This window comes from Pan troglodytes, chromosome 12, assembly GCF_028858775.2.
Source record: "Pan troglodytes isolate AG18354 chromosome 12, NHGRI_mPanTro3-v2.0_pri, whole genome shotgun sequence".
Taxonomy (NCBI): Eukaryota; Metazoa; Chordata; class Mammalia; order Primates; family Hominidae; genus Pan; species Pan troglodytes.
Window position 1 is genome coordinate 97,799,360 of NC_072410.2, and position 24,969 is coordinate 97,824,328.

Here is a 24,969-nt window from a genome sequence, read left to right on the forward strand (position 1 = left end):
AGCACATTATTAAGGAACAGGTGAATAATAAGGTCATTAAAGCCTCTGTGTACTTAGGAGAATGACATTACTGTGGGCTGTGAGGTCACAAAAGCCCCAAGGAGGAAATGGAAAAATCAATCCTTCGGCCAGGCACAGTGGCTCACGCCTGTAATCCCAGCACTTCGGGAGGCTGAGGCAGGCAGATCACTTGAGGTCAGGAGTTCAAAACCAGCCTGGCCAACATGGTGAAACCCCGTCTCTACTAAAAATACAAAAAAATTAGCCAGGGGTGGTGGGTGGGGCGGGTTGGGGGGCACCTATAATCCCAACTACTCAGGAGGCTGAGGCAGGAGAATCGCTTGAACATGGGAGGCAGAGGTTGCAGTGAGCCGAGGTCGCGCCACTACACGCCAGCCTGGGCGACAGAGCGAGACTTGTCTCAAAAAAAAAAAAAAAGAAAAAAGAAAAATCAATCCTTCATACCCAGCCCTGCTCAGCCATGTCTGTGATTGTGCTGAGACAGTGCCGGAGGCCTACGAGAGTCAGGCTTTGTTTTGTCATTGAAGGTCCCCTGAGAGTCAGCAACGCCAATGGCAGTGCCCAAAAGGCAGGCCTCACACTCAGATGGCCCTGCCGTATGGGCCTCCCCCCACTGCCCTGCCGGCACCATCAGCTTCCCAGCTGCCAATGGGATGGACTTCCCGGGTCAGCTTCCTCTGCTTGCTACTCGGCACGTAAGTTGTCTAGTAGCCTGCGGCCCTGACCAGCAGTTCTCAATGAGCCCTTTCACTGGTGCTAGGCTGCTGGTAAGAGCCCTGGTGCGGGCTGGCACAGGCCCTTGACCGTCCGTCTCCTAGTATACCCACTGCCAGCACTGTAAAACAGCCCTGGGATTGTTTGCACGGATGTTTTCTTCTCTTCCAGGGTTTCCTACTGTTTTACTGCAGTATAATTAACATGCAGTAAGATGCACACATTTAAGCATTCAGTACCTTGAGTTTTGACAACTGCTTTTACACTTGTGTAACCATCACCCAAACAAGAGGTAGGACATTGCTAATCCCCTCACAAAGTCCCCCTTTCCAGTCAACCCACTGGCCCAACTATCTGATTTCTATTAGCATAGATTTGGTTTTGCATGTATTCTTACATAATCATTTCTGAAACGTAATTAGAAGAGTCTAGACAGTTATCCACAAGGCCTCTGGTGATGAAGAACACTTTTAATTATATTTACGTTCTGCCATTAAAAATACATGCTCACTTCTGAGCATTAAGTTATAGGGAAAAAAATTAAAAATTAAAAACATGCACTCACTACACGAAGAAGAGAAAATACAAAATGTTTTAAAAGAAAATTAAAACCATTGCTTACACTGCCTATAAGGTGGCCCTGCTCCTCAAAGAGCACTAAAAAAAATAAAATAAAATAAAAATAAATTAAAAGAAAATTTAAATCATCCATGATCCTTCCACCTAGAAATAACCACTGTTAGTGTTCTAGTGGGTTTCTTTCAGGGCCAGTACATCCACAATTACAGGCTGGCTCCCTGGTGTGGCATTAGTTTTTTTTTTTTTTTTTTTTTTTTTTTAATAAGTAGGCCAGGCAGGGTGGCTCACGCCTATAATCCCAGCACTTTGGGAGGCCAAGGCGGGTGGATCACCTGAGGTCAGGAGTTTGAGACTAGCCTGGCCAACATGGTGAAATCCCGTCTCTACTAAAAATACAAAAGAACTAGCCAGGCGTGGTGGCGCACGCCTGTAATCCCAGCTGCTCAGGAGGCTGACACAGGAGAATCACTTGAACCTGGGAGGTGGAGGTTGCAGTGAGCCGAGATCACGCCACAGCACTCCAGCCTGGGCAACAGAGGGAGACTCCGTCTCAGGAAAAAAAAAAGTAAATAAAGCTTATTGGTGTTCACTTCTGAGTAGGCCATCTACGTTGCCCATGTGAGAGGCAGCTCGATCAAAAATCAAACTCCAGGTTGGGCACGGTGCATCCCGCCTGTAATCCCAGCACTTTGGGAGGCTAAGGCAGGGGGATCACTTGAGCTCAGGAGTTCAAGACCAGCCTGGCCAACATGGTGAAACCCCGTCTCTACCAAAAAACAGAAATTAGCTGGACGTGGTGGCACACGGAGCTACTCCGGAGGCTGAGGGACGAGAATCACTTGAACCCAGGAGGCAGAGGTTGCAGTGAGCCAAGATTGCACCACTGCATTCCAGCCTGGGCGACAAAGTGAGACTGTTTCAAAAAAAAAAAAAAAAAAATCAACCTCCAATTCAAGGTGCCAACCCCTGTGGCTGAGTTGGAGCCAACATTGAAATTCACATTTATTCTCTTCTGTGGAATACGTCTGGCTCTGTTCTCTCCATTGGCAGTCATATGGGCCTCTCGCAGCACCTCGGTTTTGTCACTCAGGACAGTGGCTAGTTTTTTGGCTTTTGTTGTTGTTGTTGTTGTTGTTGTTGTTTGTTTTTTGATTCGGAGTCTCGTCGTGTCGCCCAGGCTGGAGTGCAGTGGGGCGATCTCGGCTCACTGCAAGCTCCGTCTCCCGGGTTCACACCATTCTCCTGCCTCAGCCTCCCGAGTAGCTGGGACTACAGGCACCCGCCACCATGCCCGGCTAATTTTTTTGTATTTTTAGTAGAGACGGGGTTTTGCTGTGTTAGCCATGATGGTCTCGATCTCCTGACCTCGTGATCCACCCACCTCGGCCTCCCAAAGTGCTGGGATTACAGGCGTGAGCCACCGCGCCCGGCCGACAGTGGCTAGTTTTCTGATATCACCCCCTCTCCAAGGTGAAAAGCCCATTTGCCATTAACTCAGACCACCCCTAACAGGTACTCCAATTTTGATAATCATCCCTCCAGCCACTTTCACAAAACACAGTAGCAGACATTCTCTTAATTTTATCCAAACTTTCTTTCCTGAAAAAAAAATGGCACTTTAATGATATTCTTAATTTGAGTTGGAAGAGTTTTCCAGAGATCCAAAGAATATGAAGATGCCAGTTTCTAAGTCTCCTTTTATAGACACCCCTGATCAATAAGGTGACTAACACAAAGCCATCGACGTGGTCTGATTCATGCTATTGGCAGAGGGTATGATCAACTCTGATAACATGTGTATGAAAACTTTTTTAAAAAATTATGGTAAAATATATATATAATATTCAATTTGCCATTTTAGCCTTTTCTTTTTCTTTTTTTTTTTTTTGAGACAGAGTCTCACTCTGCCACCCAGGCTGGAGTGCAATGGCGTGATCTCAGCTCACTGCAACCTCCGCCTCCCAGGTTCAAGTGATTCTCCTGCCTCAGCCTCCCAAGTAGCTGGGACTACAGGCCGCGCCACCACACCTGGCTCATTTTTGTATTTTTAGTAGAGATGGGGTTTCACCATGTTGGCCGGGCTGGTCTCGAATTCCTGACCTCGTGATCCGCCCATCTCAGCCTCCCAAAGTGCTGGGATTAGATTACAGGCCTAAGCCACTGCACCTGGCCCATTTTAGTCTTTTTTTTTTTTTTTTTTTTTGAGACAGAGTTTCGCTCTTGTTGTCCAGGTTGGAGTGCAATGGCGCGATCTTGGCTCACCACAACCTCTGCCTCCTGGGTTCAAGCGATTCTCCTGCCTCGGCCTGCCGAGTAGCTGGGATTACAGGAATGTGCCACCACGCCTGGCATTTTAGCCATTTTTAAATGCAGTTCAGCGGCATGAAGTCCATTCACACTGTTGTGCAACCATCACCATCATCTATCTCCAAAATTCTTTTCACCTTGCAAAACTGAAACTCTACCCAGTAACAACAATTCCCCAATCTCCACCCCACCCCCCAGTCCCTGGTAACGTCTATTCTACTTTCTGTCTCTATGAATTTGACTACTGTAGCTTCCTCATACTACTGGAATCATATACTACTTGTCCTTGTGTGACTGGCTTATTTCCATTACCATAATATCCTCAAGGTTCATCCATGTTGTACTATGTGTCAAGATTTTCTTCTTTTTTAAGACTGAATATTGGCCGGGTGTGGTGGTTCATGCCTGTAATCCCAGCACTTTGGGAAACCCAGGCAGGTGGATCACCTGAGGTCAGGAGATCGAGACCAGCCTGACCAACATGGTGAAACCCCATCTCTTATTAGCATGCTTGTAATCCCACCTACTCGGGAGGCTGAGGCAAGAGAATGGCTTGGCCCCAGGAGGCGGAGGCTGCAGTGAGCCAAGATCGTGCCATTGCACTCCAGCCTGGGAGACAGAGCGAGACTCCATCTCAAAAAAAAAAAAAAAACAAAAAAAAAAAAAAAAAAACAAAAAAAAAATCACTGAATAATATTCTATCATACACAGATATTGCATTTTGTTTATCCGTTTGTCTGTCGATGGACACTTAGGCTGCTTCTATGGTTAGGCCATTGTGAATAATGCTGCTGTGAACATGGGTGTACAGATGTCTTAAGTCTTTGCATTCATTTCTTTGGGGTTTATGTCTACTAGTGGGATTGCTAGATCATATGGTAATTCTATTTTTCCCTCTTTGAGGAGTCACCATACTGTTTTCCCATAGTGGCTGCACCATTTTTTCCCACTAGCCGTACACAATGATGGTTCCAGTTTCTCCACAACCTCACCAACACTTGGTTATTGTTTTTTTTGGGGGGGGGGGGTGCGGGGAGACAGAGTCTCGCTCTGTCTCCTAGGCTGGAGTGCAGGGGCGTGATCTCGGCTCACTGCAAGCTCCCCCTCCAGGGTTCAAGCAATTATCGTGCCTCACCCTCCTGAGTAGCTGGAACTACAGGCACTCGCCACCATGCCTGGCTAATTTTTATATTTTTAGAAGAGATGAGGTTTTATCATGTTGGCCAGGCTGGTCTCAAACTCCTGACCTCAGGTGATCTGCCTGCCTCAGCCTCTCAAAGTGCTGGGATTACAGGCATGAGCCACCGCGCCTGGCCAACACTTGCTTATTTTCTGCTTTTTTTGATATAGCCATCCTAACGGGTGTGAAGTAGTATTTCACTGTGGTTTTGATTCCTATTTCCCTAATGATGAGTGATGTTGAGCATCTTTTCATATGCTTCTTGGCCACTTCTTTTTTAAAAGAGATGGGGTCTCACGATGTTGCCCAGGCTAGAGTGCAGTGGCTATTCACAGGCTCAATCTCACTACTAATCAGCATGAGAGTTTTGGCCTGTTCCATTTTCAACCTGGGCTGGCTCACTCCTCCTTAGGTAACCTGGTGGTCCCCTGCTCTCTGGAGGTTACCATATTGATGCCAAACTTAATGCAGACACCAGACTGGCATAGTGAACTACGGCCCAGAACTCCTGGGCTCCAGTGATCATCCCGCCTCAGCATCTGGAGTAGCTGGGACTACAGGCACATGTCACCATGCCAGCTACATATCTGTTTTGAAGAAATGTATAGTCAAATCCTTTGCCCATTTTTAATCAAAGTTGCTTGTTTTTGTTGAGTTATATAGGTGCTTTTTATACATTCTGGAGGTTAACCTATTATCCAGGATATTATTTGTAAATATTTTCTCCCATTCTGTAGGTTGCCTTTTCACTGTTGAAAAGCATCATTTGATGCACAAAAGTTTTTAATTTTACTGTAGCTCAATTGATAATGGTCTTTTTTTTTTTTTTTTTTTGACGGAGTTTTGCTCTTGTTGCTCAGGATGGAGTGCAATAATAGTGCAATCTCGGCTCACTACAACCTCTGCCTCCCAGGTTCAAGCGATTCTCCTGCCTCAGCCTCCCAAGTAGCTGGGATTACAGGCATGTGCCACCGTGCCCAGCTAGTTTTTGGATTTTTGGTAGAGATGGGGTTTCTCCATGTTGGTCAGGCTGGTCTCAAACTCCTGACCTCAGGTGATCCACCCGCCTCAGCCTCCCAAAGTGTTGGGATTACAGGCGTGAGCCACTGTGCTCAGCCTGATAATGGTGTTTTCAATAAGAATCTATGTGGGATATAAGAGAATAACGTTGGAATAAAACAGACCTTTTTTTTGTTGTTGTTAGCCATGCCACTTAACGAGCTGGGTGACTTGCATAAGGCATTTAACTTATCTGAAAATGGCAGAGGAAGCAGGCAAAGGCATACCCAGCATGCAGAAGTTTTGTGAAACTAGAATGCATGCAAAGCAAGAATTGTAGCACCAGCACTTGAAAGGGACATGGCTCCTACCTACCCCTACCCCAGTGGGGGTCATGCCATTAGACAGGACCTCTACAACAGACACTGAATTCACAAAGGGAGAATTATCCCTGTCTTACCAATGAGGAAATTTACACATAGCCAGGTTACATAAAGAACCTGAGATGGCAGCACCTACATTCCCTCTGGGATCTTCTGAAAACTCCTACTCTGGCTGTACCACCAGCCCCGGGTGCCTCAGCTGCAGGATAGAAGAGCTGGAAAACCCTTCCAGCCCATTCATTCCAGCTCTCCCAGTTTATGGATGGTGAAACTGAAGCTGAGAGAGGTTAAGAATCTTGCCCAAATTTACACAGCAATCAGCTCTAATGGCCAACTCTCCCCCTTGTCCAGAAATGTCCTTGATAAAATAGAAGGACAGTGCTGGTGCCTCCCAGTGCCACCCACGCCTCTCCAGAACATTCAGCCTGCTCTCTGAGAGTGCTGTCTGGGGGAGAGGAGAACGTTTTGAGCAGCCCTGTGGAAAAGCTTTTGGATGGTCAGACGTGCTTACTGTGTTTGCCAGCTGCTGGGCCCAGGCCTGCCTGTAGGATCAGGCACTTTTTGGAGCTGGATGACAGCAATGGGAAGACCCTGCTGTTTTTCCCTCTTCTGCTTTGTCTGTATGTGACCTGAAGACCTGCTACTGCACACAAGCTGAAGGTGCACAAGGCTGCTTAGTGGTTTATCAGGAACATTCCAGCTGGCTGCTTCCAGGCAACGAGATACAGACATTTATTGCCTTTGCCTCAAAGGGCCTTTTCATCATTCTTGTTTTGTTAAAAAAAAAAAAAAAAAGCACAAGTAATATGAATGGAAATCAAAATAGAGACTTATCCGTAATTATACCATTAAATGACCTTCCTTTCAAAAGAAGACTGTGACATTTATCCTGAGTGCCACAAACCAAGGAGGAAATACACGAGAAGTCCTTCTAACGGCCTTAACCGTTTCAGCAGGAAGGCCAAAGGGCTGTGTCTACAACTAACGCCTCCAAGTGTGGAGGAAAAAATCAAATGGCTGTATTCTAATATATTCTTTATTTATTTGGAACAAAAATCCATGAAAAGACACGCTGAGATGACAAAATATTATTGCTGTCACTACAGGACTCTCTCTGACCTTAGAGAAATTCCTAGCCCATGCTCATTGATACCCTGGAAACACCGGCTGCTATGTAGGTATAGATGAATGGATGATATGTATCATTGTTTTATAGTCAGATGCAAACATTTGGACTCTTACTACTACATACCAAAGTTCCCGGTTAGATGCTAGAAAAACAAAGCTGATTAAGATAGTGTCCTCAAGAGGTTCACAGATCTGTTGTGTAAAGAAATAAACGACAACAGTAAACTCTAAGATACAGTAGAGGAGACCTGGAGGGAGGCTGCAGAGCTCCAGATTTTCCCAGCATCCACCCTGTATGCTTCTGCTCTAGAAGCATCCCTCCTGCACACGCTGTGAGCAGCTATAAGGTGCTAGGAATGCATCCCTTCATTGTAAGTCGTTCCTTTCTACAAGATCTTCAGGCAAGGTCTTTATAAATGTTCTCGTAATTTAGGGATTATTGTTCATGCAATGTACAAACAGTATTTCTTTTTCTCCAGCTAAAAAGAAAGTGGGGATATGGAAAGAAGTCTTTATGAATAGCTACGACAAGGGTGGGATGGGAGCTCTGCCAAGCTAAGATTCAAGACTCCTGGCTTCTGAATGCTTGAGTTTATCTGGGTCCTTCTGCACGGTAATAAGACAGTTAGCGTTTGAATCCAGGAATCCTAATTCTCAGATTTATAGACAAACCTCTCGGTCAGGATAAAGGACATACTATAGAGTACCAAGCTTAAAAGTCCCTATGGGTCCCCAGTGAGGGACTCGTATAACCCAAGTCCTAGATGTAAGGCCACAAGTTAACTATGTAAAATCTATGAAAATATTCAATTTGGAGTTCTTTAATAGTGAAATTTGCTGTTTGGCATATGACATGTGCAATTGCCATCAGGCACAAAGTGGTGTTTTAATGTCACATGAAGCTCTGTGAATGCTTGCTTAGGAGGCAATGGAGTGAACAGACTTGAACCAGCTGCATGACATTGGGTAAGTTATTGAACTCCTGAATCTCAGCATTCTCACCCAACCACAGAAATGATGATGACATCCACCTCCAAAGAGTTCTCCTGAATTGAGATAATGAATAGAATGGCATGGAATAAACATTGCAAAATTTTAGTCATGCATACGAATTTAGAATTGCATAAGGATTTAGATAAAGATGTCACCTCTGTCCTCTTTGTGGCTTAAGAGATGTTCTTATCTTTCCAGTGCAGAGATGAGAGGGACACAGTCATGGATTGCTGACCTGTGGGCAGCCCTCTAGAGGACAAGGAAGTGTTCACGGTGATCAGTTCATGGTTGTCCCCTCTCAGGGTGGACAGACAGCACCAAGGCAGGCTCCTCAGTATTGCAGGAGCCCTGTTTCTATGTTCTTACTAACCAGACCCTTCTAAGGATTTTTATTAACAAATACAGCCTATATATGACACACTCATCCTTGTATGCAGGGATTGTCACTTTCTGGAAAGGGTATGGCTATATTTCAGAAGCATCCATAAAAATTACTTGCATGGGTCAGGTGCGGTAGCTCATGCCTGTAATCCCAACACTTTGGCAGGCGGATCACCTCAGATCAGGCGTTCAAGGCCAACCTACGTGGCAAAACCCCATCTCTACTAAAAATACAAAAAAATAGCCGGGAGTGGTGGCAGCTGCCTGTAATCCCAGCTACTTGGGAGGCTGGGGCAGAAGAATCGCTTGAACCTGGGAGGCAGAAGTTGCAGTGAGGCGAGATCATGCCACTGTACTCCAGCCTGAGTGACAGAGGGAGACTCCATCTCCAAAAAAAAAATAATAATAATTACTTGCATGGTAATAATATCACCTTTCACAGGTACAGTGTCCAAGTCCATGTACATAGACATTATCTCATTTGACCCCCCTCATACATCCTCACGAGTGGGGCAGACTAATTACCCCACTTCTCCAGGGGGACGAATGAGCTCAGGGAAAGATGAACCAAATGTCCAGGGCCCTCTGGCTGGAAGACGGTCATCTGGGACTTGGACCACCACGTGTCCATCAATTCCAGCCTAACCCATGGACTGCACAGCTTTGCCGTCTAGGGATAAGGGATCTGCGCAGGACTGGGCCTGCACCACACAGCCCAGTCCCAGGTCCACCTCTTAGAAGCACCAATTGCTGCTTAGACCTGAAGATGTAGGGAAGGAATTTTTTGTTTGTGTGTTTTTTGGTTTTGTTTGTTTGTTTGACGGAGTCTCGCTCTGTCGCCCAGGCTGGAATGCAGTGGTGCGATCTTGGCTCACTGCAACCTCTGCCTCCCGGATTCAAGCGATTCTCCTGCCTCAGCCTCCTGAGTAGCTGGGACTACAGGCACATGCCACCATGCCCAGCCAATTTTTGTATTTTTAGTAGAGATGGGGTTTCATTCACCATGTTGGCCAGGATGGTCTCAATCTCTTGACCTCGTGATCCGCCCACCTCAGCCTCCCAAAGTGCTTGGATTGCAGGTGTGAGCCACCGCGCCCGGCCAGGGAACGAGTTTTAATTCACACCCAAACCATCAGAAGAGCAGAAGCTCTCCTGCAATGCCAGGTTCCTGGTTTCTGCTCTTCTCCAGGCCAAGCACTGACTGACCACGGAACCCATCTCTAAGAACACTGCCCATCCAGGTGTGTGTGTGGCCCAGCCTTGGTGGTGACACCCCACTCTGCAGTCTGCCTGTCTCTGAAAGGCATGCCCATGCTTTCTTTCCAGGCCATTGTCGGTGCTTGTACTGTCTTCCGCCCTCCTCAGCCTACTCTCTGGCCTGTCTCTCAGGACCTATCCTCATTGTGGTCCCCAAAGCTCTTCCTGGGGCCTTTCTTTCTCTTTGACAAAGCAAAGCTAAGGGAGCTGGGAAAGGTGTCAAGAATGAGAAGTGAGAGAAGTGATCCAGAAGTGAGAGAAGTGATCCAGAAGTGAGAGCTCCCAGCCTCGCTGTTGACTGGCCTGGGACCTTCAGCCCTGCCTCTTACATTCTCTTGCCCTTCCCAAATTATTAATAACACATGAGTCTGAAATACAGTGAGCTCCACAGAGGAAAGACCTGTATTCTCTGGACTATTCAGAATGTTCTAGGGACAGTGTGATAGGAGGCTGAGTCCACACTCTGGAGCTGGAATGCTGAGGTTCAAATCCCAGACTTTTCACATAACTGGGTGGCCATGGAGAAGTTATTAAACCTCTCAATGCCTCAGTTTTCTCATTTCTAAAATGGGAATACTAATCCTTCATCATGGAGTTGGGGGAAGATTATATAAGACATAAAAACTGCTTAGTACAGACAAATTTATCACCATAAAAAAAGTGCTTAGAATTCTGCCTGGCACAGGCTGGGCAAAGTGGCTCATGCCTGTAATCCCAGCACTTTGGGAGGCCAAGGCGGGCAGATCACAAGGTCAGGAGTTCAAGATCAGCCTGACCAACATGGTTAAACCCCGTCTCGACTAAAAATACAAAAACATTAGCCGGGCATGGTGGCACACACCTGTTAATCCCAGCTACTCAGGAGGCTGAGGCAGGAGAATCGCTTGAACCCAGGAGGCAGAGGTTGCGGTGAGCAGAGATCACGCCACTGCACTCCAGCCTGGGCGACAGAGCGAGACTCCGTCTCAAAAAAAAAAAAAAAAAAAAGAATTCTGCCTGGCACATAGTGGTGCCCAATTAATGGAAGCCACATTAACAGTAACTGTGTTGTTACTCAGAACCCACCTGAGGCTGAAATATACAGAGTGAGTAAGAATTTACAAAGAAGCGAATGAAAAAGATGATGCCTCAGAATGCATTCATTCAACACGGTTTTTGAGGACCGGGCAGTGTTCTGTGCCCTAAAGATGCAGTAGAGAACAAGAGAAATGTGTTCTCTGCCAGGCGCAGTGGCTCATGCCTGTAACCCCAGCACTTTATTTATTTATTTATTTATTTATTTATTTATTTTTATTTTTTGAGACTAAGTTTCACTCTTGTTGCCCAGGCTGGAGCCCAATGGTGTGATCTTGGCTCACTGCAACCTCCGCCTCCCGGGTTCAGGTGATTCTCCTGCCTCAGCCTCCTGAGTAGCTGGGATTACAGGCATGTGCCACCATGCTCGGCTAATTTTTGTATTTTTAGTGGAGACTGGGTTTCACCATTTTGGCCAGGTTGGTCCTGAACTCCTGACCTCAGGTGATCCACCCACCTCAGCCTCCCAAAGGGCTGGGATTACAGGAGTCAGCCACCGAACCCAGCCAATCCCAGCACTTTGGGAGGCCGAGGTGGGCGGATCACCTGAGGTCAGGAGATCAAGATCAGCCTGGCCAACATGGTGAAACCCTGTCTTCACTAAAAATACAAAAACTAGCCAGGCAGAAGTGGTGGTGCACGCCTGCAAACCCAGCTACTTGGGAGGCTGAGGCAGGAGAATCACTTGAACCCGGGAAGCGGAGGTTGCAGTGAGCTGAGATTGCGCCACTGCGCTCCAGCCTGGGCGACACAGCAAGGCTGTGTCTGAAAAAAAAAAAAACACACACACACACACACACACAAAAGAGAAATGTGTTCTCTGCTTTCATGGAGCTTACAGTTTACTGGGGGAAACAAACAAGAGAAATATTAGTGATGAATGGCCATGCGGTGAATTAAAATATGGTACGCAAAGGAGTGTGACCAGATGGCCTCCTGAGATGGTGAAAGCAAGAACAGCTTTTCAGTGAAAGATCTCAGAAGATCACATCATCCATCAAAAGAGAAATCAGGCTGGGCGTGGTGGCTCACGCCTGTAATCCCAGCACTCTGGGAGGCTGAGGCAGGTGGATGACCTGAGGTCAGGAGGTCGAGACCCGCCTGGCCAACAGGGTGAAACCCCCATCTCTACTAAAAATACAAAAAAATTAGCCAGACATGGTGGCTCACGCCTGTAGTCCTAGCTACTCGGGAGGCTGAGGCATGAGAATTGCTTGAACCCAGGAGGTAGAGGTTGCAGTGAGCTGAGATCATGCCACTGCACTCCAGCCTGGGCAACAGAGTGAGACTTGGTCTCAAAAAACAGAAGAAAAAAAAGAGAAATCAAATCCACAACTGCAAAGGGGCTGGAGCCTCTGCGAGCAAACCAGGAGGCAGCTGAGAGCAGGGCCAGTGGCAATTTCACCGAGGGGAATCAGTCACTCAACCTCTCCACAAACTCGCATTTGGACCAATCTTAATACCATGCAAACAGATAAAGAGCAGATTAAAGTGACTATATTTTGAAAAGAAATATCTAATTTAGACTAAGGTTTAGGAAGTGTCTCCTCTTCTAGGATGAATTCCTCTCAAATCTTAGCATCCCACAAAAGCTGTATTCGTCCTAGGCAATCTCATTAATTTTACAATGCTAATGAATCTTGTAAATGACTTTCCCCCTCTTAATTGTGGCCTACAGTAAGCTCAAAATGGAATTTGCAACATGGCCTGCTTATATGCATTTTTTTCTCTGAAATAACTTTATTCCTGGCTTTTTTGTGTCTAAGATTTTCTTTGCTTTGATCTCTTTATGTATTGTCATGTGTGTGTGTAAAACATATGCCTCAAATCTTCTTTAGAATAAATGTATAGCTCTAGGTAATTTATTTTCTATTTTAAAATCAACTTTTTAAAAATAACTGCTTATATAACCCCCATTTTATGTACCATGGAAAAAAATTTTTTTAAGTTTCAATTCACCTTATCCTCACCCTTACCCCTGCACCCCCACACAGAGCTTTTTTTAAAAAGGAGCCAACATCATCCTTTGCATATGCACAGAAACTTGTGGTCCAAAGCTTTCTTGCTCCTTAAGCCACACCTGTGGCTGCAACAACGTCTCCTCCTCTGCTTCTCTTCATTTTCACATCACCTCCCACCACCCTGCACAGCTGCCCCCAGCTTGATTTCACTTCACATCACTTGAGCAAATCAGTCCTTTGACAGGTTCAAACCATCAATGGCTCCCACTGCTCATAGGAATGAGTGAAAACTCCTTATCTTGACATTATCTCCTTATCTATTTTTTTTTTTTTCAGATGGAGTTTCACTCTTGTTGCCCAGGCTGGAGTGCAATGGCACGATCTCCGCTCACAGCAACCTCCACCTCCAGGGTTGAAGTGATTCTCCTACCTCAGCCTCCCAAGTAGCTGGGATTATAGGCATGCGCCACCACCCCTGGCTAATTTTCTATTTTTTTTTTTTTTTTTTTTTAGTAGAAATGTCGTTTCACAATGTTGGTTAGGCTGGACTCGAACTCCTGACCTCAGGTGATCCACCCACCTCGGCCTTCCAAAGTGCTGAGATTGCAGGCTTGAGCCACCGCGACCAGCCTATCTCCTTATCTATCACATAATTCTCCACTTAAACTCTGCTCAAACCCAGGCAGCTCCCCCTGACTCTCACTGGACAGGTCTTCCCCATCCCCACCTCCACGCACACATCCTCACATTGGTGCCTCCACCAGCCACACCTGCCTCCCTTCTCTGCCCCTCGGTAGAGGAGAAAGGGCTGTTGTTTCTGAAGCCTGCCCAGATGACTCCACCTCGCACTGGTCTCTTCCACTTCAAGATATTGCTGGTTGAACATCTGATGAGTAACTCCATTCCACCTTGCAAAACAGTGCAACTTTACTGAACTTTATATCATTTAATTGTTTGCATGTTTTATAACTTGTTTGCCCAGTTAAATTCTAATGTTCTTGACAGAAACTACTTTTATATATTCTTCTATCCCTCATGATGGCCTCTGTAGTATCATACATAGCTGCTACTCCATAAATACTTGATAGCTTATATCCCTAGTCTATATCCCTTCCAAACACAGAGCAGACAGCAAAAGACAGGCAAGTAGTTAATAACTCATACTCCTATGACGATTTACTAAAACGCAAATAGTTAGAAGACAAAGAAGTGTTTCACTAATAATAAAGAATGTAAGTTAAAGTGATATACATTTTCTATCAAATTAGCAAGTACTAGGGGAAAAATCTTAATATTGAACGCTCTCGAGAGTATAGGGAGATAGGTGATTTTATAACTGCTATTAGGAGTATAATGGATACAAACTGAAAGCAATTGAACAATATGTAACTAGTCTTAAAATGTTTATATACCTTGGCCAATCCATTTGAAGGGCTACAGTCCAGGGAAAAATTCCGCTAGTAGGAGTACAACGGATACAAACTGAAAACAATTGGACAATATGTAACTAGTCTTTGTAGGGAGCAGCCCCACAGGGTGGGTGGGTTTTTCTCCCCATGTGTGGAGACAAGAGATTGTAGAAATAAAGACACAAGACAGAGATAAAAGAAAAGACAGCTGGGCCCGGGGGACCACTACCACCAAGACGTGGAGACTGGTAGTGGCCCCAAATGCCTGGCTTTTCCTAGGTTATGATTGTAGAGCAAGGATTATTATAATATTGGAACAGAGAGTAATTGCTACAAACTAATGAGTAATGATATTCATATATAATCATACCTATGATCTATATCTAGTGTAACTCTTGTTATTTTATATATTGTATTATACTGGAACAGCTCGTGCCCTCAGCACCTGGGTGGCTTGCCACCCACAAGTCTTAAAATGTTTATATACCTTGACCAATCCATTTGAAGGGCTACAGTCTAGGGAAAAATTCCAAAGTTCACAGAAAGCTTTGAGTACCAAGTACTTCTCCAGGGGCTGTAATTCAGAAACACCCCTAAATGTACAGAAAGAAAATTATACATCCTTTCAGTGCACCGTTACATAGACATTAAAAATGATAGCCAAGGAGTTTACTAACTTGTGGGGCATGATTATATTCTAGTGCTAATTTTTAAAAAAAGGATATAAAATGAATGATTCCAGACCAGCTGTGGTAGTTCATGCCTGTAATCCCAGCACTTTGGGAGGCTGAGGTGGGAGAATCACTTAAGGCCAGGAGATCAAGACCAGCCTAGGCAATATAGCGGGACCCCATCCTACAAAAAACAAAAAATTAGCTGGGCATGGTTGCACATTCCTGTAGTCCCAGCTACTCAGGAGGCTGAAGCAGGAGGATCACTTAAGCTCAAGAGGTTGAGGCTACAGTAAGCCATGATAGTGTCACTGCACTCCAGCCTGGGGGAGAGTAAGATCCTGTCTCTAAAATAAATAAAAGGTTCCAACCGTCTAAACAAACACATGGAAAGAAAGATATTAGAGCAGTAAATGTTATATTGTTTATAGTTTACTGTATTTTCTAGATTTTCTAGAGGGATTAGATGATTTTTTATATTTTTCCTTTGTTTGATAGAAGGAACGGTATCACAGTACTGTTCTTAATCTTATGGAACATAAATTTTTATTTGTTTTATTTTTGCCTTTAAAAGAAAAATTAAGGGCCAGGCATGGTGGCTTACACCTGTAATCCCAGCACTTTGGGAGGCCAAGGTGAGCGTATCAGTGTGAGGTCAGGAGTTCGAGACTAGCCTGGCCAATGTGGTGAAACCCCATCTCTACTAAAAATACAAAAATTAGCCAGGTGTGGTGGCACACGCCTGTAATCCCAGCTACTCGGGAGGCTGAGACATGAGAACTGCTTGAACCTGGGAGGTGGAGGTTGCAGTGAGTCAAGACCACGCCACTGCACTTCAGCCTGGGCAACAGAATGAGACTGTCTTAAAATAAATAAATAATTAAAAAATAAAAAAAATTAAGAAACAGAGAAAAGAGAGTTAAGAAAAGGGGAAGGGAAAGTGGGGGCAGCTCTCTTATCCTAATTCATCTCTGCCATGAGATAAACACTGCTGTCATCTTTCCAGAGGCAGGAAAGAGGCTCAGAAATGCTCAGGTTCAAGATTACCCGAGGGTCGGAGCTAGGGTTCAGACCCAGGCTGTGGGGTTCTTGGTGCTCCTTGAAGCCAGGATCAAAAAGAAATAGCAAAGAAAGGGCTGAAGGAGGTGAACACAAAACCAGAGCAGTAATTGATGTCATAGATAGAAGGTTGCTTTAAATGGGTAGAACTGTGGATGATTTTTTTCTCCACTCTTTTCCAGATTTTTCTGTAATATAATATTACCTTTTTATTTTTATTTATGTACAAGAAAAAAACTGTGACCACTTGTATTCACTGAACTGTGAGCAGCAAGAGAGAAAACAGGCTCACCTGGCCCCCTTCTCAAGGGGAATAAAGGAGTTGGAGTGGTGGGTGGGAGGGGGAAGGGCACACAGCTCCCACATGCATAGGCCATACCTGGCATCATGGGGCTGCAGAAACCTTAGGATCTGGGGGAGGAAGCTGGTTTATGTGTGTGCACATGCGCACATGTGCTGTGGGATCGCCCTGAGGAGGAGCAGGGCGTCTATGGAGATTTCTGCAGAGGTAAGACTTTGTACTTCAGGGGGAGCCTGCCTTGCCCTGCAGTTTCTCCAACCTTTTGGCAACAGTCTCACTCACCAAATAGGATTCCGTCAAGCACATTTTCGGTGTGGTTTTTTGTTTTGTTTTGAGATGGAGTCTTGCTTTGTCACCCAGGCTGGAGTGCAGTGATGCTATCTCTGATCACTGCAACCTCTGCCTCCCAGGTTCAAGCAATTCTCCTGCCTCAGCCTCCCCATTAGCTGGGATTACAGGTGCACGCCACCATGCCTGGCTAATTTGTGTTTTTAGTAGAGACGGGGTTTCACCATGTTGGCCAGGCTGGTCTCAAATTCCTGACCTCAGGTGATCCACCCACCCTGGCCTCCCAAAGTGCTGGGATTACAGGCGTGAGCCACTGTGCCCAGCCCAAGCACATTTTCAAAAAGTTGTTCACTGTCGCTATTTACAGTCAGCATTCTCAACCACTAAGCGGGACGAGAGGCATTTGCTGAGGATGAGGCAGCACTCAGAGGTGAGGAAGAATTAGGGCAGCTTTGGTGTTAGTGGGATCGGGGTGCACAGACTGTGGTTGGGGAAATCCTTTCCAAACGTCCCTCCTAGCTGGCTGCCCTAATTCAGAGGGTGGCATTTCTCAGAGCTCTGTTTCACCTCAGCGGGGAAACGGGATGCTCCAGCCCAGATGAGAGCAACAGGGAAACTCTTAGCTGTATAATTTTTTTTTTTTTTGAGATGGAGTCTCGCTCTTGTCTCCCAGGCTGGAGTGCAGTGGCGCCAATCTCAGCTCACTGCAACCTCCGCCTCCCGGGTTCAAGTGATTCTCCTGCCTCAGTCTCCCGAGTAACCGGGATTACAGGTACCTGCCACCACGCCCGGCTAATTTCTGTACTTTTGGTAGAGACGGGGTTTCGCCATGTTGGCCAGGCTGGTCTTGACCTCCTGACCTCAGGTGATCTGCCCGCCTCAGCCTCCTAAAGTGCTGGGATAACAGGCGTGAGCCACCGTGCCCAGCCTTAGCTGTATAATGCTAACAAAAAGAAAAGCTCATGGGAATCCATTTTTGCATAGAATTTGCTAATGATCTTCCCACCCCAGTAAAAATGCTTTCATTTTTTCATGTCCCTTGTCAGTCTGCCTTCATAGGATTCCCACACAAATCTGTGGGCAGTCACTGTGTCCTTTTAGAGAGCCATTTCCAGAAACTGATGGGTTTAGGAATGACTGAGTGGTGAGGAGACAGCTGGGGTGAGTCTGAGAAAGGGAAGTGGCTCAGCGGCTTGGCACTGGCACAGTCGAGGTGATGTGCCTGTGTAAGCGGGGGTGGCAGGTGATACAAACAGGCTGTGCCCGAGTTGGCAGAGAGGAAAGGAGGGAACAGGTCCAAGGGGGCCCAAAGAGGACAGGCTCTTGAGCAACCAGTTTCAGGAGCTCGGAACCTCTTGTGATGCTCACAACAGACCTGGAAGGTAGACAGACATGCGTTTCACTTTTGTATACAGGGATTTAATTCTGAGTGACAATCCCACTTGCCTGAGGTCACCCAGCCATGAAAGGGCTCCTGGATTCAGATGGGATGACCCCAGAACAAGGATTCCTTCTATCCTAGATAGCACTGTGTCCAGCAAAGACATGGGGTTCCCAGCCTCCAATAAGCAGAAGGAAGAAGGCTGAGCTGTGGAGGGCAGAGGCAGGGTGAGGAGGGGGAGGGATGGGAAATGGAGATCCTCCAGAGCTGGACAGATGGGAAGACAAATTTATAGTGGCACAAGTCACCAAGGTGGGTGGACAAGGTACACCTTTACCTAAAGCTCTTAGGTGACTTTCGGCTCCATAGGGGGGCCTCTCTGCCCATCACGTTAATAAAACCCCTGGTGGTATTTTTCTAATGAGACTTTATAGGACACACAGGGGAGGTCAGGAGGTGGGAGGGGGAGAAGCGCAGTGCCAGGAGGCCCCCATTTTCATTCTGCCCTGTTCCATCTAACTCTGTCACCCTGGAAAAATAACTTGTAAAACAAGAGGAAAATTGCAATTATAAGAAGTCTATAATTCTATGATCCCCGCCCCCAAACCTCCTTACTCACTTTTTTTCATCACTCTATTGACTTCTGGTGAGAAAATGATTTTAAATATCACATGAACCCTTTCTTTTCATGAAAGTTAGGAATATACGAAAATCCAAGCAGTTGAGTCCTCACCAGGGGGAGTGGGCTCCCTCCTACACCTCCTAAGATCAGACTCTGCACCCAGCAACTCAGTAGTAATTTCCCACCCAAGCTTGGTGTGACTTTCCTTTGCTGCAGGCAACTGCCCAGAGGATTCCTCCATTACAATCTTTCTATGAATCATTCAGGGTAAATACCATCTCTGTTTGCATCTGGGGAAATAAAAATATATTATAAAAGAGAAATGAAAACCTGAGATGTGTCTGAAAATAGCACCCAGATGCTTTGATTCCCCAGTTCAACTTTCTGACTATCCAGCTCTTCCTTGTCTTGCTTCATACAACAGAGGCAGCCTGGGACCCCCACCTTCAGATATCTCGGGTAAACGACCAAATTATCTTGGACTAAATGCAATGAGGCAGCCCAGCAGAACCCAGTTCCTAATTCTGACCCATTCTGATGAGCCTGTCCTAACTCCTTCCCCACTGCAGGTGCCCCTGCAGTCACATGCTTTTGTCAAATGATCTGCAGCTTCAGGCTGCTACCTCTGCAGAAAAGAAGAGGGGGAAAACAGAGAGAGTAAAAAAATACACACATACTCGTATATATATACATACATATCACAACCTCTGGCTTATAAAGCATAACCGCCTTTTTACCTTTCCCCAGAGTCCCCAGTGGTCAGCAGCACAGCCTCTCAGGCCAACCTCCCCCTCCTCCCACTTGGTCCAAGAGAAATGGTACTTGCTGAGGGGACCCGCTGATGTCTCACCCTGGATCAGAAATGCAAACTTATTTCTGAGCAACTGGGCAGGGAAGGAGACCGATGAAAAAGTTGAGTCAGTCTCTCTCTCTCTCTCTCAGTAAGGGGGCCCACCAATTGCTGAGCCTTTCCACCAGGCTCTCAGCTTCCTCTGCCTCTAACAAACTTTGTGACTCACAGTCTGTTCGCGGAGCGAGGCAGCTGAGCAGCCGAGCAGCCTCAGTGATGGGTTAAATTGGGAACGCACTCTTCTCCAAACACTGACCCCTCAAGTGCAGCCTGAGCCCCTACCTTGCAGTGGGGGTGGGAGGTGAGCACAGCTCCAATTATTTTGCTGGCACTAGAAGAGCTGCCAGAGACCTGGGTTTTCATGGACTTATGTCTACCGGGATCACACACACACGCACAGCCCTTGGTGGGCTGCAGGCTCAGGAATGCAGTCCATTCCTAGACTGGTCTAGGTCTCCAGTGCTCCATTCATCAGAGCTGCAATGTGGGACCCAATGCGCTCTCTCTTCTTCACCCACACTGCCTGCAAAACCAGAGGGAGTCCTAGCAAATGATCGAGCAGAGCCGTGCATCGTGAGGGTCTGGCTAACTGTTGCACGGCAGTTGAGGGGATGGCGGTGGAGGCGGGGAGAGGTCAGGGCTGTGCTGCACCCTCTCAGCAGCGTCTCCTCCCTTCATCACTGCGGAGGGAAAATCTGGAAGTTGGTGAACCTGGATCCCACGGGGCGGCAGGGGCAGGCAGAGGCCGAGTCCATTCAGGCGGGCGAGACGAGACTCGGCCACTGGCTGCTCCCCGGGCCTCTGCGCCGCCGGCGCCGCCTCCCGCCTTCTCCGAGCCGCGCAGACGACCGGCCGCGGGCGTCTCCCTCAGCCCTGGACCGGCTTCCCACAGAAAACTCCCAGGCACAAACCGCTTTTGTTAATTCCGCAAATGCTGCCACACGACCACCTCCTCCAGCACTCCCGGTCTGCTCGGCTCCGGGAGACCCGCTTTCCCCTGAGCCTCCGCCCCCCGAAGGACCACCGCCCAGCACCGGCACGCGCCGGGCCTGGAGAGGACCCCAGGGTCCCCGGCCCGAGGCATCTTTGTCCTCGCAGCGCAGACGCGCGCGCACAGAGCGACCGCAACAGCCCCGCCGGGCACCAGGTCAGCGGCCTGGCCCCGCGCCGGGGCCGTGCAGGGGGACAATGGTCCGCGCCGGGGAAGTTTGCGGAGTCGCCCCCGCGGGCCCGGGCCCGGGCGCGGAGCCCTCCTTACCGTACATCTCGGCGGGGCGCGCGCCTCCCGGGAGGCCGGCGTCGCTGCGGCGTTCCCAGCCAGCCCTCGGCGGCGCCCGCCTTTCATTCACAGTCGGGGCGGGGACTGGCGGCGGCCGACAGGGGCCCGGGCGGGGAGGGAGCAGACGCGGGGGCCGGCCGCGGGCAGGACGGAGCCGGGCGCCGCCAGCCCATTCAGCGCCTGGCTGCCGCGGCCGCCTCCGCTCGGGTTGCTGGGCCTTGCTGCGCGCAGCGGGCGGGGGCTATGCTAATGCTAATGCTCCTCCCTCCCGGCTCGGCCAACCCGTGGCCGCTGCGAGCCCCTCGCCTCGCCCCGCCCCGCCCCGCCCCTGCGCCCCGCCCCCGAGAAACCCACAGCCGGAGATGCGCCTTTTCCCAGGCTGTCGCCCTAAGGGCCGCAGCGTGCACCTGCGGAGCTACCCACCCCAACTCCCTGCTCCTGTCGGAGCGCTCGGAAGCTCTCCCTAACCTGGGGTCCTCGAGGTCAGCCGGGGCGCTGAGAGCTGCAGGTGCACCCCTCCTCCAGTTCTGTCCAGGCTGCGTGGGCTAAGCCAGGGGGCGCAAGGATGGGAATTGGGGAATAACTTCCACCTTCTCCTGGCTAGGTACCTTAGCTGAGCGCCGTTCTCTGATGAAGCCCTCCAGCCCTCAGCTGCGCCCTACCAGCTACTCTCTGGCTAGGTGCCCAGCCACTCTCTGGCTAGGTGCTTGCTACCACCAAACAGCGTCCTTCCCGGGTCAGGGACGCAGGAAACGCACCCCACTCCCAACCCCCAAGGGCTGCAGGAAGTCCGCTTGCTTTTCCTCTCCCTGATTTATATGTGTAATTCGCAAGCTTTGCCGCCAGGATCCTCTCCAGCTGAGCCCCAGCGCCGACTTGAATTCCAGCTCTGCACCTGCCGTGACCCTATGAGGAACAGGCACAGAGAGGCAGGGGCTCATGCCTACGCCCACACCTGAAGATCTCTCCTAAGCTAGCTCAGGACTTCCCTGGGCTTCTCATCCAGCCTTCTTTACATTGCACACGTTCCCGTCTTTTTTTTTTTTTTGACATGGAGTCTCACTCTCGCCCAGGGTGGAGTACAGTGGCGCTATCGCGGCTCCCTGCAAACTCCGCCTCCTGGGTTCAAGCGATTCTTCCACCTCAGCCTCCAGAGTAGCTGGGACTACAGGTGCGTACCACCACGCCCGGCTAATTTTTGTATTTTTTGGTAGAGAAGGGATTTCACCATGTTGGCCAGGCTGGTCTGAAACTCCTGACCTCAAGTGATCCGCCCGCCTCGGCCTCCCAAAGTGCTGAGATTACAGGCCTGAGCCACTTCTCCTGCCCCTCCTGGCCTTTCAATATCGATTTCTTAGTTTCTCTTGCCCCATGGTTGAGAGTTGTTTGGGTTTTGTTTTGTTTTTTTCTACTGGTAGAAATATTCTACTAGTAGAAGTTAGAGAGGAAAGGAACTTAAAGATACTTAAGAACTGAACTTAACTTCATTTTACTTCATTTAACGTTGAGAGTTTAATTTATGTTGTTAGGCTGGGCTGTGTGTCTGTAGGCCAATGATCTACTCTCTCAACCCCAGCTTCCTGCAGGACTGTTGGGAAACTGGAATAAAATCTACATGAAATGACACAGTGGGCACTCATGTATATTTTTTCCTTCCTTCATGGCTCAAGGCGGGAACAGAGCCAGAGAAAGAATCCAGGTTGCCAGACTCTTGAAACAGTGCTCAGTCTGTTGCACTCAAAACTTATGTTTCCTATTTTTCTCTGGCCTGGGCCTCCACCTCCCGCCCGCGCCCCACTCTCTTGCTGTTTCCAGGTTTTCTTCTTCTTCCTTGACCTCTTTGACTCTCTTAGCAGCATGCCAGCCCCAAGGGAAACCCTGGGATGGTTCCTGGAACACACATTTAGTCTAGACCCCCCCACCCTGGGCACACACTCCCTGCATCTCACAAATAACCTCTGTCTCTGTTCTTCAGTTCCAGGACCAGGCCAGGTGGCTTTAAGATTGACTGAGAGTCAGACTTGAACTGGAGCAGGAAGGAGAATCTCGGCTCTAGCTTGATATGATCACCCAGAGACACTCCCTTCCCACAATTCTGCTCAACACAAAATATACTCATGAAACGTTGGTGTCTACAGTACAGAAGGAAATGCAGTGTCTGTCTTCAAAGAATGAAAGGTCTAGCAGAGAATTCCAGGTGAATACTGATAAAAACATTACTTGAGGCCAGATGCGGTGGCTCACACCTGTAATCCCAGCACTTTGGGAGGCCAAGGCAGGTGGATCACCTGTGATCAGGAGTTCAAGACCAGCCTGGCCAACATGGTGAAACCACATCTCTACTAAAAATACAAAATTAGCCGGGCATGGTGGTGCATGCCTGTAGTCCCAGCTACTCGGGAGGCTGAGGCAGGAGAATCGCTTAAGCCTGGGAGGCGGAGATTTCAGTGAGCTGAAATTGTGCCTCTGCACTCCAGCCTGGGCGACAGAGCGAGACACTGTCTCAAAAAACAAAACAAAAAAAAACAAAAAAAATTACTGGGCAGGAAAAAAACATAGTCAATTCTGCATGAGAAGTACAGACCTCTATTTAGATAATTCACAAGGCTGATAGTTTAATTTGTTCTTTCTATCAGCTATTTACCAATCACTCCCTATGACATGCTAGACACTGTGGAAGGTACTTAGGAGCGGGGAGACATGTAAAAATTATCATAAAATCTTATAATGACTATGGAGGCACATACAAGGAGCAGGGAAGAGTTTCATGAAGGGAAAAAGAAAAAACAACAATTCAGGTGTGGGAGGAGGGGCACAGGGCTTCCAAGCCCTCCCCCAGGCACCACCCTCCAGGAACCTCGATGTGTTCAGTTATCCAAAAGCTCCCTGAACCCTGCCCTCTTGGGTTTTTATGAAAGCTTTTTAACGTCAGCATTCCTTCCCCCGGGGTATAGGGTGGGAACCTCTCTGGGAATGGTCTTAAGAACAACCATTGGAAAGTCCAGGAAAGATTAGAGTCCTGCCTGGGGGCAGGTGAAAGGAGGGCAGGAGAAGGAGAGAGTCTGTTTCCTGTGGCCTAACACACTCAATATTACAAGAAAAGACTGTAACAAGGGCTATGGGAGTTATGAGCCAGGAATCATGGAGGAAAACTGTCTATCATAACAACACAGCATTCAAGGTCCTCCCAACAGGGCCCCAGACTTCCTTTCCCACCTGGCTTCCACCTTCTGTTCCCTCCTCAACTGTGCTCCCACTAGATGGGCTTGCACACCACACTTACCATACTCTTTCCTCTACCATCTCTGACCTTTGTAAATTTCAGTCCCTCTGAACAACTTCAGCAAATTAATTGAAGCTGAAGAGGGAGTCACAGGAACCCCAACTTGAAGCCAGTTGGTCAGAAGTTCTGGAGGTCTGGACTTACAACTGGTGTTGGGGGAACAGTCTTGGGGACTGAGCCCTCCAATGTGGGATCTGACACTACTTTTCAGTGTCAGACTGCATTAGAGGACACCCAGCTGCTTGATGTGTGGGGAAACGGCCCCCCCACCCCGCCCCGACATTTGGTCATAACTCTTCTGCGTTGATTGTTGTGATGTGAGAGTAAAGGAAAAATGCTGTTATAGAGAATTTTCCCCATAAAACCGCCCAACCCAAAAGCCTTCCTGTCAGCTCTAGGGTTAGCAGACAAGCTTAGCCAACATGGCAAAACCCTGTCTCTACTAAAAATACAAAAATTAGCTGGGCATGGTGGCAGGTGCCTGTAATCTCAGCTACCCAGGAGGCTGAGGCAGGAGAATCACTTGAACCCAGGAGACAGAGGTTGCAGTGAGCCGAGATCGCGCCACTGCACTCCAGCCTGGGCAACAGTGTGAGACTCTGTCTCAAAAAAAATAAAAATACAAGATGCCCAATGTAATTTGAGTTTCAAATATATAAGGACTGATTTGTAATGTACGCCCCAGGCAGTATGTGAGACATACTAAAAACATTTTTTGTTTGTTTTCTGAAACTCAGATTCCACCTAAGTTTTATCTGGCAACTGTAGTTAACACCAGCCATTGGAGGGTGCTCCTGGATCCTCATGACTCAATCAGGCCTGGGGTAGGCCTCCCCACCATGCTCCCAA

General features: G+C 47.9%; 1 protein-coding gene across 3 annotated transcripts in view; it reads right to left on the bottom strand.

Moving 5' to 3' along the window:
* Window positions 1-21,471, bottom strand: part of EFR3B (EFR3 homolog B) — a 116,868-nt gene extending 95,397 nt beyond the window's left edge. The window contains exon 1 of one of the 3 annotated variants that reach the window (XM_054677730.2): window positions 21,306-21,471. Coding sequence is in view for 1 of the 3 variants with exons in the window: in XM_016948158.4 (XP_016803647.1) it covers window positions 20,817-20,823 (7 nt within the window). In the remaining 2 variants the exon portion in view is untranslated. Of the gene's footprint in view, window positions 1-20,469; window positions 20,675-20,816; window positions 21,062-21,305 lie in introns of those variants that run through there. The other 2 variants (XM_016948158.4, XM_063789218.1) reach the window with 2 other exon arrangements.
* Window positions 21,472-24,969: the final 3,498 nt, after the last annotated feature.